Source organism: Anas platyrhynchos, chromosome 11, assembly GCF_047663525.1.
Source record: "Anas platyrhynchos isolate ZD024472 breed Pekin duck chromosome 11, IASCAAS_PekinDuck_T2T, whole genome shotgun sequence".
NCBI classification, from domain to species: Eukaryota; Metazoa; Chordata; class Aves; order Anseriformes; family Anatidae; genus Anas; species Anas platyrhynchos.
The window spans coordinates 22,835,530-22,853,587 of NC_092597.1; the positions used below are offsets into that span (position 1 = coordinate 22,835,530).

At 37.6% G+C, this 18,058-nt stretch overlaps 1 protein-coding gene across 10 annotated transcripts in view; it reads right to left on the reverse strand.

Moving 5' to 3' along the window:
• MEGF11 (multiple EGF like domains 11) overlaps positions 1-18,058 on the reverse strand; it is a 282,729-nt gene that overhangs the window by 187,147 nt on the left and 77,524 nt on the right. For 9 of the 10 annotated variants that reach the window (XR_011811898.1, XM_072043285.1, XM_072043284.1 and 6 more), the window contains 5 exons: positions 13,857-14,051; positions 11,636-11,748; positions 7,655-7,778; positions 4,979-5,080; positions 4,358-4,458 (listed from right to left, as the gene is read on the reverse strand). Coding sequence is in view for 9 of the 10 variants with exons in the window: in XM_072043285.1 (XP_071899386.1) it covers positions 4,358-4,458; positions 4,979-5,080; positions 7,655-7,770 (319 nt within the window). In the remaining variant the exon portion in view is untranslated. Of the gene's footprint in view, positions 1-4,357; positions 4,459-4,978; positions 5,081-7,654; positions 7,779-11,635; positions 11,749-13,856; positions 14,052-15,480; positions 15,497-18,058 lie in introns of those variants that run through there. The other variant, XM_072043286.1, reaches the window with a different exon arrangement.

Here is an 18,058-nt window from a genome sequence, read left to right on the forward strand (position 1 = left end):
TGTGCATTGCATACAGAATCTATGAAATATTAAAATTCTGTTTGTAAAAAAAAAAAAAAATATTTAAAACTGAAAGGAATCGGGTCCCAAATTTGGAAAATTTCACTAAGTCAGCAATTAAAACACCACTCTTCATTTATTTTTGAAATTAATGAAAGGTGGCAGACAGGTTAAACTAAAAAGGTGGAAAAATAACCACATGCAAATATAATAATGTCTCTAAACTGTGGTCTGAGTGAGCTACCACTGTAGGCGACAAATTGAGATTCTACCAGTGAGACCAGGAATTTCTCTATACAAAGATTTGTCAACGTCAAGGAGACCTAATGATGGTTGTGGCAATTGCAATGTGGAAAGCTGAATGTTGAGAAACAATCTGAGATCAATAACACCTTGGCCACAAAAGGAAAGAACCATGAAATGGACAATTTATAACTCGACTGAATTTTGTCAGCTTTGAATGGCAGGTAAATGACAGCAAATAAGATTGTTAAATCACTAATCTTGTCTTTATTAAATCCTGTCACATTGCATAGATTTATACATTAGAAAGAGAGTGTAGCATCTGAGAGTGAAAAATAAAACCATTAAAGCCTAAAGTATCTCACCCAACGAAGAAAAGGTGAATTCCCAAATTTGTGTTTTATGGTTGCTGTTTTTCTGCCATAAAAACAGATATAAGTAGATGCTGCTTGGTCTCCCATCTTTTGTTCTGATTCTTGGGTCTCTGACCCTTTGTTATTTAAGAAAAAACTTCTCTTTTGTATAATCTGTAGTGCAAGAATAAGATTAAACTGGACAGACCGAAGAAAACACTGCCCTCTCAGACAAAAAGGTATCCATTTAGTACAGAGGGGATCTTTCCACCTGACATGTTCTTAAAGGGAAGTATTCAATTATGATCTACTGAAAGAGCAAATTCATGGAAGAGCCATGCAATAATCCTGGGGTGTTCTTTTTGGTGGTTTTTGTTTTTGTTTTTGAGCAGGAAAGTATTCAGATACAGTATAACAGATACTAATCTATGCAATATAATTTTAAAATATCCTTATGAAAACCTTGAAGGGTAGTTGAACCCTGTGGCTGTGTAAAAAAACCTTCTGCAGTTTATGCTATTGCTCTGCCAAAAGCTTACCTTAGCAAACAATGTATAGTAAATCACAGTTACTCTGATTTACTGTCCACTGTATGCTGTTTGTTTTCATGGACAGCTCAGTGAAAAGCTATGCCATGTATAAGCACATTCAGAGATGGGGAATCGTTTTGCAAGATTGCCAGAATGGTAGAAACCATTTCTAAAAACATCAATGGAAAAAAAAATGCAGATATGCATTTAAAGCACTTTTCAGGTGGTATTTTTGAATACCATTAAAACCCAAATATATTCCAAGCCCTTTATAGGCACAAAGAAGACAATTTCATACTGCAAAACTTTTTAGCCTAAGCAGTAGTGAACTGGCTAGATGTACAGCTTATCAGTCAAAAATTGAAATGATTTGATCTTGTGCCCAAATTCCACATGGCCTTGAACGCTTCCAGGGATGGGGCATCCACAGTTTCTCTGGGCAACCTCTTCCATGGCCTCACCATCCTCAGTAAATAATTTCTTCCTTATATCTAATCTAAATTATATTAGACCTAATCCATTAAGGAAGTCCCAATAGGACAACAAAGAAAAAAACATATATCTGGCATTCCTTTAAAAAAAATTGTAAATGAGAAGGGAAAAGATCTAAACAGTAGCTGAAAGCCTTCATTCCTGATTTAAAATCCAAGAAAGAGTCATTAATAGAGATTTAAACCCAGCCTTCAATAGTCTAAACATGTCACTGTTAATTACAAAGCTGTTTAACTTCTGCAAGAAATAAGGGCTGCTATTAATGAAAGAAGAACCAATTAGCCTTTAATCTACACTCTGTTTTTTAATCAAACTTTCTTTTGATCATCAGACTCACTGCGGGATGTATTCTCTCCTCCCCATGTTGTAGTGGCTTCCATGATTGCTAATGGAATAGATTTTAAAGGTCTGGCTGAGTGAGGAGAACCTTCTCTGCAGGGCTGGAACTTCCTTTCCTTCACGTCAGTGAAGCTTAGTGGAAGAACACTCATCTCCCAGCCACGCTACCCAACAACAGCACAAGCAACTAGGATGATTTTTACAGTGTCTCCCGACCTTTCTCTTGTACCAGATGCTTTTAAAGGGGCAGGCGTTGACCACAGCCAGAGGAATGTGGGACAAGGGTACTAGATTGTCAGGAAAGAACAGAAAATACTGGTTTAAAGAAAAGAAAGAAATGGGAAAAGAAAACTAGGGAAAGAGGCAAAAGCAGAGAGGTGCCACAAGGAATGAAAATGGAATTCACTGCTGACTCCAAAGAATGATGAATAGGAGAATTTGCATGTTGGCGCAGGAACATATGGTGAAAGGTAAAACAAACAAACAAACGACTAATGGGACTAGGCCTTGTGTAAGAAACAAAAGGGAAAAGGAAGGATCAGTTTAGCTAAATACTATTGCGCCTTCAAGTTATTAGTTGCAGGGCCAGAGGTGTTTTTTTTTTTGTAAGATGGCTTCCTGTGGTATTAAAATAACAAGACCATGTATCTACTATATCAGCCATGACAGAGAACTTCTTTTTTTACATCATTTCCTTCTCAGCTACACTTGCTCAGATCTCCCAGGAAGAGGGATAAACAGAAAATGTCCCTGAGGCATGAACTTTGCACATGTGACCATGCAGATAATGAAATTTAAGAACATGATTCTTGCAGATGTAAACAACAGATAACGTAAGCGTCACCTGCACTCTATCATACATGAAATTCTTGGTCTTAACAAAAACCTACTGGCTGTTCTGTATTAGTAAACCTTTCATGCATGGTCAGGCAGCAACAGGAAGAGATATCGAGCATTAACACAGAAAAAAAGCACTTGAAAATAAATGCTAATAACCTATGAACCTTCTCAAAGAATCAGAAATTCTACAGATTTCTACTGTTGTTACAGTAGAAAATTATGACAATTAAAAATAATTATTATTATAATAATAGATTGCAGAGGAAAGTGAAAATAAATATATTCTGTGACAGGCAGGATTTTGAGCTACAAGGTTAATGTTGATAATAACAAGTACCTGCAATAGCTGCTGAACCAATATTGGCACTTCCAAAATTTAAAGGCAAGAACGTTGCTGAAACCTCCCTATGCTAAGACCATGGGTCCCTTTAAATATTTTTCAGGACTTGAGTCACAGCACTCTGCACGTCGGAAAGATTAAATTATTCCTGTCTGTAAAATAAGGCTAATTCCAATGCCTTATCTCAAAGGACTGGTAATTTTACACAGTCCAAAGCCTCTTTGTAACTGATTGCCATAAAGGTCACTTAAAATGAGATTAGGGCCCATTCATGTTTTTGATGTGCTCAATATTACAGTATGAGTACAAGATAGGTACTCAGATGAAAACACCAACAAACTATGTCAAAATAGCTTTAAAGCAGTGTGTCAAGATGTTTAAAGTTAGCTGGATAATAGTATCATTTTCATACTTAAATTATTATATGGCATTCTAAATCTGTCTATAAAATTTGCATTCTGATGCTGATCAAAATCTCCTTGTGTTTTTCTTGCATCATAATCTCATTCTAACAAGATTTAGACAAAAGATGCCTAGCAAATGCATCTTGTTTCAGAACACTTAGCAAGATGCAATATTGGAAACATGATATTAATGTACAGGACATTTTTAATTAACAAAGCTCTTAGGTATTGCTGAAAGATCCATTTTCTTTTTTTGTCACCCTCATACTGATAAAGCACACTCCAAGCTTTTTGTATGTTTATTCAGTGCAGTCAGAACATTGCTTTTCTGACATTTGTGAAGCTTTAAAAAGAACAGAATTATTCACAGGAAGCGTATGAAGCACCAGGAGTCTTAACTGCTCTTACCTGGAGTGAGAACTTTAAAAGTTAAGAGGCAGTAACTTTATGCCTCTTCTTAAAATTACACAATAGTTCATTCCTGAAAGTCTTCTCAGTTCCTCCAGTCCTTTAAGGTTAGTGTATACTCAGAAAAAATACTCCCCAAAATAAGGTCTGATTCAAGAAAGCACTCATGAACTTTATTAACTCCATCCCCAGTAGTTTTGGCAAAAATTTTCCTAAGGTGCTTGAGATGCATACAGTCAAAATGTCCTCTGTCTGCAGTTCTAACTGAAATCAGTTGGACCTGAAGGTTCTGAGCAGATCTGAAAATCCACCCTTATTATTACTATAGCAATACATCTTTAATTTATCTACATTTCCTCCAAAACTTCGCTTTTAATTGACATATCTGAATCAAAGCTATGTACATACGTATACAGTAGTCTCCGCTTTCGTAATATCCAGGGCAGCACTGAGATCTTCGCCGATACATAGTTCTTAGTCCTCTTCGATATGCTGTTTTATAACTTATTCTAAATTGCAAGACAGAAAGCCATTTGACAATATTGAAAATCAATGCCCACTGTTGGAATTATATTTGTGTTAAATTATACTAAGGATAGCATTCAATAATTATTTTAAAATGCATGAAAGCTTTTGATATTAAAAGACACAATAAAAAAAAGAATCAATACTTGTTTTGAAGCTTGAAATATAAGTTGTATTATAAACACAGTACTCATGACAGTCAATCACCATAGCCCTTCCTAGGACTGCTATGTTAAAAAACAGCCCCAGTCTTAAAGCAAGAGCAAGGAGTTTCCTCAGGAATAAACAATTCATTTCTGCTTATCAGCAAGGTCAGCTCAAATTTAATGCAAAAATCTCTCAACCTCAATGTTGTGGAATGCTAAAGACCCTCGTTATTGTACCAAACACATCTTTCCGTATATATCTGTGTTAGACTACCACAAAAGCTTGGATAACTAAAAAGTTATGTGAAGAGATGAAAAACCAAAATAAAATCAAAAAAATCCAGAGTTCAACTCTTACCTGTGTCTAGTACACTTGAACCAGTTCAGTATGTCGGTACATCTTGTATAATAGATCTGATCAAAAGGATGAGCATAAGATTCCTGTACTGTCACCGCATAGCTAGGAGCAAAGAAAGAAAGTGAAAGATGCAACATGAAAAGCTTCAGTTCCCTGTATATGCTACTCATCTAATTCCAGTATGAGAAATAATTAAATCAATGATCTTAGAAACTCTGGGCCTTGTCCAAAAACAAGAAAAGGGCTTCTTTAAACCACAGCTTTTCCTGAAAGTTTTGGAAATGTTTCTAACGTGGGCTCTGTAAATGAACTATTGGCTGAGTATGCTCATGAACTATAGGCTGAGTAATAAACCACTCAGCTCTGGAAAAGAAACATGCTACTAAAATTCATGGTTGTTTTAGAAGATGAAAAGGGCATTTGGTTAAGTAGATAGTACAAATTTTAGAAGAGAGTTAAGCATCATGTCTTTAAAATGACTCAGTTGCCTTCCAGTCTAAGACTGTTAATTTTTGCTTGTATTCCACAATGCTAATAAGAGCTCAGATTAACTAAGCACTGCTGTGTTTTGTCAGCATGATGGGATCTTCACACTTCATTTTTTGATGAAGAAGCATCATTACTTCAAATGTTGGGTGCACCAATCAAATTGGATAATTTGTAAAAGGCTCAAGAGTGTTTATTTTTGAACTGCACAAATTTAATCTGTTTAATTTGTAACAGAAACAAGCTCAGAACTAACTGAAAACTGTAACATCATGAGTTAACAGGTATCTAGATTTGGAACCCTTTGAGATATGGTTAGAATGTAATTATCCATATTTGTACAAATTCATAGATATAAGCAAAAACTGGACAAAGTGGAATCACAGACCTCCAACAATACTTACAATTCAGCAATCTCCTTCCCCCAAAACTGCTGATTTAGGCACCAGGTACTATTAATTACTATGACTGTATTTAAAGTGTCTGGGACTGGTACATGATTTGGGAACACAAATCTAATTGACTTGCTCATCTCAGTTATTTTAGAATATTGTATTGCTCTACAGTAACTGTGTGTGCACTGCTTAAGAGACTCGTAATCTCAGGTTCCTATCTGAAAACAAGCTCTACTTTATCGGATATACAATACCTTTAGAGAATCACACTGAAATCATTCAAGGCAGGGTCGAGACCCAGGAATTAGATCCTCCAAGTCATTCATTATATTGATTGTCTTAATCATCCAAGTGATTTCCTTCTCATCAATGGGTCTGTTGATGTGATTAAGCCCTGTGAGATTGTACCCGTAAGGGAACACCACAACATTTGCTTGGAGGGGCTGATTGGCTTGAAATCGAATATTGGGCTGTTACTGCCCTGCTTGTCATGTCCCTTCTAGACAAGCCAAGATCCTACTAGATGTTGCTTTTGTCCTCTGTCACAATTTGTTGTGTTTTTGGTTTTTTTTTAAAACAATAATGCTTTTTTTTTTTCCACTAATACTAATGCCAAAATGTAAAATACTTCCATTGTTCATTATTAATGTTAAACAGCAACACTCACAAATCTTGATTATTATTTTATGATCCTGTTTGTTATCCCACTATTGCTCTAACAGTCTTTTCCCTTTGATTTATTAACATCTAAGTAACAAAGTCATCTTGGTCAGTACAACCAATCAATTTTGGTATTTAATTTTTGTTTCTCCTTGATTGGGTCTCTAGGTTGCTGACTTTCTTCAGACAAAATCAATATTTTATTCTTGTGCTCTGAATGCACTTCACCTCAAAACACAGACTGAAAAATCCTATTCCTGAACATCTATAGTCTTTGCTTTGCAGCTGCGCTACCTACAAACAGTTAATTCTCTTGTTAAGGCTTCTAAAATCAAAAGACAGTGCCATTAAAGTATGTTTCCATATTTACTCATTAAGGGGGTTATTTTGCTAAAGTGTCCAGTAATTCATGGAACCAAACCACAGAATAGAATAGCAAATTTAGCAAGTTGAACTTAAGAGTACAGCAACTTCAGCCTCTGCAAACAGACCCTGCGTGAATGTCAACCCTATCAAAGCCAGTGGCTTTCTAAGTACTTGTAAGAACTGTCTCGCACAGATCCACTTTTAGGACTAGGACACTAACAATAGAGAGAACAGAATTACCAGACCCTTTAATTCTCAGTGCTTTCATGAAGCTACTCTTTGATGCTGGCATGAATTTGGCAGATAAAGCCACAAAGTTCAGGGCATACTGCATAAGCCTGCATGTTGCACCAGGAAGGGCTTAAAACTTAGTCCAAAGCTCCAGCAGTCTTGCTCAACAACAACCAGAAAAAAAGCAAGACAGAACAAGGGCACTGTTTCTCTATGTCTCTCCAAGGTAAATGAAAAATGTCTGTGCAGTCCTGTTGCTGAAACTATGGAGGAGCTTTCCAAAGTACAACAAAGTAGACAGGTATTACAGCATTGTTTGATCTATAACTCTAGATTTTGAACCAGTTCTTTTAGGATGGTGCAAATACACAAAGGAACTCAGGCACGCCATGTCTTTCATGCAGATCCACGTTCTTTTGTGAATCAGGACAGTATTTAGCACTTATTTTGCTTTTTATGATGGCTCTTACTTTGCCTTTTAAACGTATACATCTGAAATGGCTAGTCAAAAACAAAAAAAAGGCATGTTTTACATTACCTTTCCCAATGACTACAAACATTTGGATCATCTGGGTTTAGGGACAGAGTAGTTGTGAGCAGAAAAGACAGAAAAAGCCCTTTCAGAATCCACCAGAAAAGCACATGGGCCACCATTGTTGTACCTAAATAAAGAAAAGAAAGCATAGTCATTACAGAGAATATTGAAAAAAAAACAACATCCTCCTAGGCCTTTTCATCTTTGTTCTTGTGCATATCCAAATACTGTGCAGTTTGGTGCAAGGTGTTGATAGCACCAATGATTCTTCCACAGAACATTTCTGATGCTGATCATTTTTATGGCTGCCTATCTGTACTAACAAAATAAATACCACAGGCATTAAAACCGACTGTTCTCTCATCAGCCTATAGGCAAATGGAACAACACCCAAATACCCCTTTGATTTATTTAAGTGAGGGTTTACATGTGTCAATATAGTACGCTTGATCTCAGACATACATGTACACTTATTATATGACTGATGGAAAATCAATTCACTTTTCAACTCTTAGATAGAGGAATCATTTAGAATGACAGAGGTCAATGTATTGGGTCACATTATGCAAAACACTAAACGTGAAATAAAAATATTTGTGTTGAAGCTAGAAATAGATTCTATAAAACTCATCAGGTGCGGTCCCTTCATCACCTTACAGTTCACCTATTAAATATACTGAGTAAAACCTTCTTATTACTCATACCAAAGTATGGTGTTTGCCTAGAGCTGCTCTATGTCATCAGTCAAAAACAAAATAGATGAGAAATAAGAACCTGCTTATAAATATAACTGTATTTAGCAGATTAACTGATGTTAATCTATTAAAAGTTAAGGCAGTAAAAATATTTTCAAATATCCATTTCAGACATTTACATCGTCATATAATCCAATGCTCAAATCAAAAGTCCTATAAATTAGTCTTACTCCTGGCAACAAGATTGCCCTAAAAATAGGTTGAATCTTCATATCATCATCTAAAAAACACATGGCTCATTGCCTCGTAGTCCAGAGCAGCAAAAGGAATGTTAAGGGCTTTACTCTGCATGGCACTGATATACAGCCCAGTATAAAGAAGTCATCACAAAGCAGAAAGAACAGCAGAGGGATAGCCAGGAAAGCTGATCTGAAATTACCTCCTGATTCAAAGCCTTCTAAGCTAGTTCAAGGACACGTATTGCTGTTAGCAGATTCGAAGTCAAGTTCCCAATGGGAGTAATAGCTCAGCTTTGAAATTATTCTTAGAGTTCTGCTAAACCCAAAGACAGGTCTTAAGCCATGTAAGTTATATTAATGTTAATTAACATGATTTAATGTTCTTAATGAAATGAATTAAGTCTATGAGTGACTGTCCTCTACCTGCAGGCTGTTTCAAAGCCTCACAACACCAGTGCCAAAGCTTACTCCAGAAATTAAGAGGGCTGACAAGGAAAAGACAAGAGCTATACTTCTGTTCATTGAAGAGATGTTCACTACACGTGTCCTGGATGCTATTTCTCCATGGAGAAGTGTCTTGAACGCCCAACTTGCAGGTACTCATGGGACAAAAGTCCAAAAACCTAATGCTCAGAACCCAAGATCTTAGAACTTATTTGAAAGTACAACAGAACTTTCTTATAATATGAGATGTACTAACAGATGTGAACTATCAAGTATTAGGCTCAACAAAATGATGTTTTTAACACAATCATCTTCAAAAATATCTTCAAAATTATCTTCAAAAAGCTGCCTTTACCATACTACATTAGCTACGATTTGAATAACACCAAATTACAGAGGACAAGTTCTACTGAGCACTGTATTTATAGGTTGCAATTTTCCTCCTTTGTTCATTCTCTACACTTTTGATACATGGCAATACTGAACAAATAGGACTGGAGGAAAGGGCGTCCAGTCAACAGAAATGGTCAAAGGTAAAACTGCTTAAGGAAATGCAGTCCTTAAGAGACGGGGTTTTTAAATCAAAAGAGTTCTGTATTCAGTTTGGTAACTTCTTGAGAACATCAAGAGCCTCAGCTTATCCCTAAATTAATTAAAGGAAGAAAAGCAGTCTGCCTTCTACAAACAGAAAGTGAGCTTTTCCTTATTGAAATAAAGCAGCTCTGTATTTGAATTCTGTAATTCCCAAATATCTTAATTTGTTCTTAAGAAAACAATGTAACAGTTTAGTTTTGAAACCAAACAAACACCTAAAGAGTTATTATTTATAAGCCTCATTAGCACTCATGGTATTTGTTTAGAATGTCTTTGAAAGAGGATCAAAATTGTATTCCAAACTTTTAATGTTAATGTTATTTTATTATCTGTTTATAAATGAACTGCTTTGTGCAATGAATTTTCTAACCTTGTAAGTCAGATCATATATCAGAAACATCCAGCTCTCCAAATACAGCAGAACCTCATTTATCTCAAGTGTCTCTTTTTCTAACTCAAATGAAATATTTCACTTTGATCACTGTTAATAGAAAAGACCTTATACCAAAATGGAATGGTTACTATTACAAGATTCAGAATAAAACTCTAAAAATAGGAACACATATATTAAAAACCAACATCAAAAAAGAATCCAGTAATGACACGTAATATGATTTTGTTTCAGCTTTTATTGTTCAGTGTAATAGATACTACATTCCTGCACTGCATTTAAAGTTTGGAATGTATTCCCCGAGGAGGCAGCATCAGTATTGCAGGGGGACAATGTCTGTAACTTCATTAAAGATATAGCCAAACATTTCCAGGCTCAGCCACTGCCGCTCTCTTGAGGACAGGCAGCCTTTTGAGTTTAACAAGAAAATAAATGACATGAAGGTCTTCTGTGCAGTCCCTAAATGGACTCTAACTTTTTGTCTCTCCAGGCCTGCTTATTATTTTCAGGAGTGAAAGAAGTCCATTTAGGTACAATTTGGCAAGAAAGGGGGGTGTTTACATCCAAAATATAATCTGGTGATTTTTCACAAGTGTCTCAGCGTCTGTTAATTGTAACAGATTAAGATGGGTATCTGATAACTCATTAAGCCATTTTCACTTGCCTTGCTTCTGTTGGAATGAATGTCAGTACCACAGCTCTAATACTGATACAGCTCACTGGTTCCATCACAAAAGAAAGGAAACACATTCTCACTGTTAACCCACTAATCATAGCTATAGAAAAAATAGTAGGTAGCAAGTCTGTGATTTATTTGTCCATGGATTCATTTTACAAAAACCTTTGCTGAGCAAACTGTGCTGGGTTCGCAGAGACTGGAAGATGCAGATGATCATTTAAATTGCATGAAGTGCATAAGAATGTGGACAAAACAGGCTGTTACACTCATTTGTAAAACAAGCAGAGGATGCCAGTGCCTCACAGGATAGTGAACAAGATGCAAAGAAAATACAACTCCAAAGAATCCTTGCTAGGTAAAACAAACATTCTCTGAGGCTTTTTCTATGTGATGAGGACCTGGCTTTGGTAACAGTCTTGTAAAAGAGGACTACTGTATTTTAAGTAGGTGAGAGAAAAACGAAATAAAAAATACAGATTAAGTTTCTCCTTTGCTTCCTTGGCTGTCAGACTAGAAAATTTAACTAAGTATGACCAATAGAGAATTTCCTGTTCAGGAGCAATAATAATGAAACACTTCATTTTGACATTTCTGTCATAAAATATTTCATAACATGACTTGCACTTTAAATTCAAACCGAATTTCCATTCCACGAGGAAGTTGTAAATTGAATGTTTTTGTCTCAATTTGGGACAAAAGAATTTCTGAATGAGGCAAAAGAAGTATTTGGTGACCAGCTGTAATCAAGGAAAATATTTACAGAAGTGTTTTTCAGTAGCATTCGGTACTCTTAAATTCTAATATACTTTTGAAGATCATTCTTTAGATGATTAAATGCCATTTAACTGCATTAAACGTCTATGCAGTCAGCTAAGCTAGCCTGAATTTTTCCCACAAGCTTCCATGCAATGAATTTAATGGAGTCATTTTAAAAAGTCTTACCTCAAAGTGCTAAAAATTCCAAATAGATCCTATTTTTGCAGACTACCAGCACAGGAAGACACACATCATATTAACAGGATAGCAGAATAAAGCTCTTCAGAAGTTGCTTGGCACTGTGAGCAATCAATAAAAGAAAAAGAAAAGAAAAAACAACAACAACAAAAGTAGTCAAAGAAAGTGTTTGGGGGAATGGAAACAAATTAAGACAGAATGAGAAAAACAATTGTAAATACTTGCATATCATAAAATAACCGTGCTTTATCAGGCCAAAGACCACTGTCCTGCTTTCAGCCAATTGTAAATGTTTAGCAAAGGGTAAAGAAGGCAGAAACCAGACAGAAATACTTCCCTTTTCTACTCTTCTAGTTTCCTGCAATTTGCAGCTTTGTGACTTCTTCAGCCACAAGTGGTATCTTTGTGTTTAATAACCTTTCACGGATTCTCTTCCAATAATTTGTCTAATCATTTTGATCTGGTAAAATGTAAATTTCAATCCACTGAATTTAAATGTTAATGTCAACAACATCTTCTGACAAGTCTCAGATCTTAGCCATGTACTGTTATGAAATACTTCCTTGTTTTTCTGCCTGCCACCTCAGTTTCATTTGACAGCTCCTTGCTCCTCTGTTAGCAATCAATGACTCCCAGACTTTGCTTCCTATCATTTCCAATCATATAAACAACATTTTATTTGCACATAGACTTTTTCTTTTGCCATATCCCAACACAGCAGTTCCATTTCTTTCAAAACGTTTGATAAGGGACCTTGCAAAATCCTTCTGGAAACCTACCTCAATATTCCTGATCCATGTTTACTTCAAATAACTTTAATAATTTATGAAGCCTCTACAAAGCCATGATGATTCTTCATAAGTGTATTACATTTAGCAAGAGTTTTGCTAATTTTGTTCTTAATTATGATTTCCACCACATAAGAAAATCTAGGTGTATCAAAATTAAAATGTATTCTAGTATTTTTATGTGAACAATTATGGAAAATACAAGAGAATAGTTAAGGCAGAGAACAAAAAGTTGGATTTCACTGAAGAAGCATTAAAGTGACTGAGTGTTTGCTGATTACACTATTTTAGTCTCTAAGTAGTAGCAAGCTTCCAACAAGCTGCCCTCTGTGGCATTCCTCCTTCTCATCCCATCTGAAATTTTCATGATAGTTTAGGCAAGGGATCATTTAAACACACTCTTCGTTTGGCTCTACATCAGATTTTGTTAGAAACAAGCTGTTATGAAAGCTAAATGAGGCCATGAGTTTCAAAACTGATCAGGAATTTTTGGATGCCTCCACTTGTGATTAATAACTTGAGATACCATGTAAGGGCCGAATAATAAGCAGTGCTCAGAATGCACGCTAGGAAACCAGTTGCTTTAATCCTGAAGGTCAAGAACTAAGCCACTCAGAATCAGTAGTCACCTCTAAAAATCATTGCCATCACCAACGGAAATATTGCCGAAGACAGACTGTGTTCTTGTTTTGTTTTCAGTGACAATTTAAAGCTGCTTTAAGTAGATAAACACTTGCAGGAAGGATCAGGTACTGAATATGAAAGCACTGAACGTGATTCTTCTCCTCATCTAAGAGCAGAAAAATTCAAGTGGCTGAACTGGCAGAAACACCAGACTATCCGCTGGGTTGCTGTGTTCCTTCTACTGACACCTTATGTGATTAATACAGGAAGACATCAGACAAGAATCTGCCTTGGTTAACAAATGATGATACATGCATTTCTGTTAACAGGGTCTGTTTAAGCCTCTAGGAGTCATTATATGAAGAGCAAGTGGTTATCCCTTAAATGCAGCGCAAAACATCTGGTCTATAATTTGTGCTATGAAAGCCACGCTGTCAGCCATATACTCAGCTCTTCCACGTTCTGCTTCGGCACTGCCCCCTTTAAGGTTTCAAGCAGGCAGTCCAACAGCAGGGAATCCCTCCAGCAGATACAGAAGTCGGTGCTATTTGCAGATATCCCCGATACCATTTTCCAACACAAGCTTCCTGTCACCTGGAGGTGACAATGACAAGAGGAGAAACAGAGCTAGCGGGGGCAGCACAACCGCTTCTGCCTCTCAGCAGTTTCCTTCACAGCCTCCTGTGAAGGCTCGCTGCTCAGGACATGCTCACACACTCCTTCCATGAGTCCAGTTCCAGCAGTGGCACAAGCTAGGAAAAGACTGACAGGACATAAAAAATTGGCATTTTTCTTACCTTGCACTTAAATTCCTGCTATGGAGACTAGCTTGTCACAACTTTGTCCTTTTAGCCATATGGGTAAAGATGATAAATGTAAGCAGGAACCATAACTTTTCAGCATAAAACTATTCTTTCCTCTCTGTGAAAGTTAACCACACTTCTGTGCTGCTCAGCCAAAGTTCACGGCAGAAGTTTCAGTGGATGCTTGGACTGAAACAAATTAAACAAAGATATGACATTTCCTATAATTAACATCAATGAAAGTACGATTTGGAGGTTTTTGCAGTTTATGGGGAAGTTATCAAGGGAAAGTTTGAAAAGTTGCAACCTGAGTCCTGTTTGCTTAACCTTAGTGACACCTCCCTCTGCCACATCAATCACACTGTGAGGAAATGCTGCTCAGTACCACTAAAGGAACCAGTCCCGTGTCCCAAGACGTAACTTAGAGTCTTAAAGACTGGATAAACACACCAGGCTCCTGCCTGCTAGAGTGCCCTGAGGACTCTCCCTTATATTCCTTGAATCACAGTTGCTCAGTTTTCCAAAACTGGGTAGGGGGCTGATCTTAATATCAACTGAGAATACAGATCTCATAAGTTGCATTGAATTTCTAAGCTTTAAAATATAATACAGTGGAGCAGAAAGGCAGGTGCTGCTCTGTTCTCTCTGGTGACCAGCAATAGGACCCGAGGGAATGGCTTGAAGCTGCAACAGGGGCATTTCAGGCTGGATATCAGGAAAAGGTTCTTCCCCAAGAGGTGGTCGGGCGCTAGCACAGGCTCCCCAGTGCGGTGGTCACAGCACCGAGCCTGTGGGAGTTCAAGAAGCATTTGGACAATGCTCTCAGACACATGAACTGATTTTTTTTTTTTTTTAATTTTTTTTTGGGGGGGCGTCCTTTGGGGACCCAGGAGTTGGACTTAATGATCCTTGAGGGTCCCTTCCAATCCAACTTGGATACTCTACGATTCTGTGATAGCAGCATGGTATTCTACAATTCTGTGATTATTTATGTAGACTTCTTACGAAGTCTGAAGGTTTGCTTCAGCGCTAAGCACTCCTAAGCTGGCTTCCACTGGAGTCATTGGGAGGTTGGCTAGAGAGTAAAGCAGGAATGAATAATGAAGTAAGCTCTTCTCGATCTATCAAATGTTATTTTTGGAAGCTCAGGAGTGTTCCTTCAGTGCTCTCAGAGGAAAAATGGGTCAAAGTACAACACAGACATGCCACTAGGCAAGCAATTTAGGCAATTAGTTTAGTTATGGCTGATGAAATATGTTTGTAAAGGCAAAGGCTGGAGTATGCATCTAGGACTCAGAGGACCTGAGTGTAAATCATCCTGGTGAAGACTTCAGGCGTGACACTGGGTTAGCAAAGTAGGCTGGGCTGGGGTAGCTCAAATTTCTCCTACGTTCTGCGCCCAGCATTTCCTGCAGGCTCTGTGCCCTCAGAGGCACCTAACCGATATCGAACACCAGGCTTAGAAACTTGGGGTGAAATGTAGGGCTTATGTACTCTCAAAGTCTGATTATCCACAGAAAAGTCAAAGGAAGAGAACTGACCAACCTTCCAGGTGCTTGAAGAATGAGCATACTACAAATGAAAAAGCGAGCAGATACCGAAGTGATAAGGTACGTACACAGTTGGCATTATCCATCTGCTGTATGAGATCAACATCAACATGCAAAGAAAAATAGAAATTCATCAGTACTTACACAAATTCAATACACGTGATATACGTGCGCACTCGTGCAAAGCACACACACCAATCCACAAAGCTTTTACTCAGGAAAACACTAAACTTTTTTCTTAAATCATTGGATAGTTAATCAATAGTCCAGCAGAAATACAAGGAAAATATTATATTAACAACACCTAAAAACATTGCTGAAATAGTGCCCAAATCCAGATAATTGCTGGCTTCTTTTCAGAAAGGTCAGCAAGGAAAAAAATTATCTGTGATTTTCTGCCCATAATTGTGTACTTGTACTCCACTACCAGTGTCAAATTGGAAGCCAGCCCTTGAACATTTGGCCCTTTAAGTTATTACTGCAAACCCAGGACCACTGAAACGTTAGGGTCCCTTTAGAGCCCAAGCCCTGTCCAAGCCCTGCCTGTCAGACAGCACAGGGAGATGGCTGACGATCTACTGGCTCTTAGTGCCAAAAGCAAACTGGCAGACTTTGAAGGCAAATATCCTGCAGTATTTCAACAGGAGAAGACCTTCTGCAAGGTAAAAAATCCTGGGGTGGTCATCTCTGGGCCTCCTCAGTTAAAATATGGTAAACGAAAGTCAGAAAAGGCCCCTTTCCATACCTGTCTTCCAAGCCCTCCTACCCCTCACCTCGCTGTCTGACTGCTGGGGAAGCCAGCCCTTGTTGCAGTGCTCCGCATACACAGCCTCGTCTTTTTGCAGAGCGAAATTTAAAGCTGCTGAAATCCTATGGGGAGTCGCATTCTCTACTGATTTAACACTGTATTTATATTCACTATCCCATGCATATTTCAGGTATTCCTTCACATATGTTACCTCAGAAGAGAAAGAGGAAAGTGAGCTGCCACACAGCGAACAGCTCTCTCCTGAGAACTCCGGTGAGCTTGCTTACGTTTAGCCACCCACTCCATCCCTGTTCAAGATGCCAGACAATTACAACACAAGCTTCCTTACACAGTTACAGCAACAAAAGCCTCGTGCCTCGTACCCCAGAACACGCAGCCATCTAAGCATTATATGCATGCCCAGATGAGGAATAATATGATGAGGATTTTAAGTGTTTCTCTAAAAAAAACACTTCTTCCAACAGAATTTTCTTAGAGCATTTAAAGAACACATGAGAAGTTGGTATGAAAATAGGAGTAACAAGAAATAAAGTATAAGGATGTGTAACATATATGCAGTGGAATAAATTAAGTATGATTTTGTGAAAGTGTTGTGAAAGTAAGAAAAAAAGTGGCTTGGAAATCTAGAATATCCTTTGCGGTTGTATTTTAAAAAATTACTTCAATTTGTCAAGAGCAATTGGCCTCTTCTTTGTGTCTTCATTTATCTCAGAGGAAAATAAAATGAAACAAACAGCAAAAAAGTCCCAAGTACAGTGAACAGCTGAGCCAGGGACAAATTAAGTAACGCAGATTGATGGCTGTTGATCTACAGCAGTACTATCACATCCCAATGCTACATCTCATATTTCATTTAAAGACTCATCTCTTCTTTTCCAGAAACAGTGTGATATTTATGGGAGAAGGCTGATTTGCAAGCCTTGGAGATGCACTGAGAATCCAGATTCAGTTTTTCCAATCTGGCTTTAAAGTTGGTGAAAGCCTTGAACTTTGAAGGTAGCAGCCCAAATAAAATGAAACCAAACACAGACAGAAAATGAACATTGAATCTAAACATGTATTTTCAAGAAATGCTGCAGGCAGGGCAAAGCTTTTTATCTTCAGTTTCTTCATAAGACAGTAAGGAAGTAATGCTTGTCTCCTCTTCATCTATACCTTTACTAACCCCACTGGTCCAATAGCATATATCTTCATCTGTTCTCCGGAGTTTTCCCAGTGCTTTATCCTCCGTGGCATTCTCTGTTACAACAGCACTCAGATGTTCTCTTCCTGCATTCAATTTTCCTCTGAGCCTCTTGAAATCTTAATCTAAAGTTTTTTAACTTCATAGCTATTAAAACCATTGACTGGCCCACAGAGAATATAACTTTTTCTATCAAAGTCTGCTAAACATAAGATAAATGTTAAATCAATTTTTAGATTTCTAATGGCTTAAGAATTAGAGTGGCCACTTAAAAACTGCCAATTTTACTTGAAATATGAGAGGTTTCCTCAGAAGCTGCAATAATCTTTTGTGCTTTTCTGCGCGTCTTACAGGGCATATCTGGAACACTATCAATACTGGAGGAATGGTATTTGGTTCAATCATGTTGAAGGTAAAAGCCTGAAGTTAGGAGCCCATGTAATTTATCTCCTTTTCAGAGCATGCACATCTCTGTCTACCTGAGAACAGGCTGGTTACTTCTGGTGCCCAGAAATGGCTATAAGCTCTTAGGTTTAGGCATCCAACATGGAAAATAGGCTGAGCAGATCTGCCCTTCTCTAGGGCAGGATGCTGATGCTGTGGGGAAAGTCATGGTGCGTGAACGAGGTCTTTGCAGTTACCGTTGGTCATTGCTTCGAGGGGGCATGCTGCAGTTACTGCTGTGTAACCACCC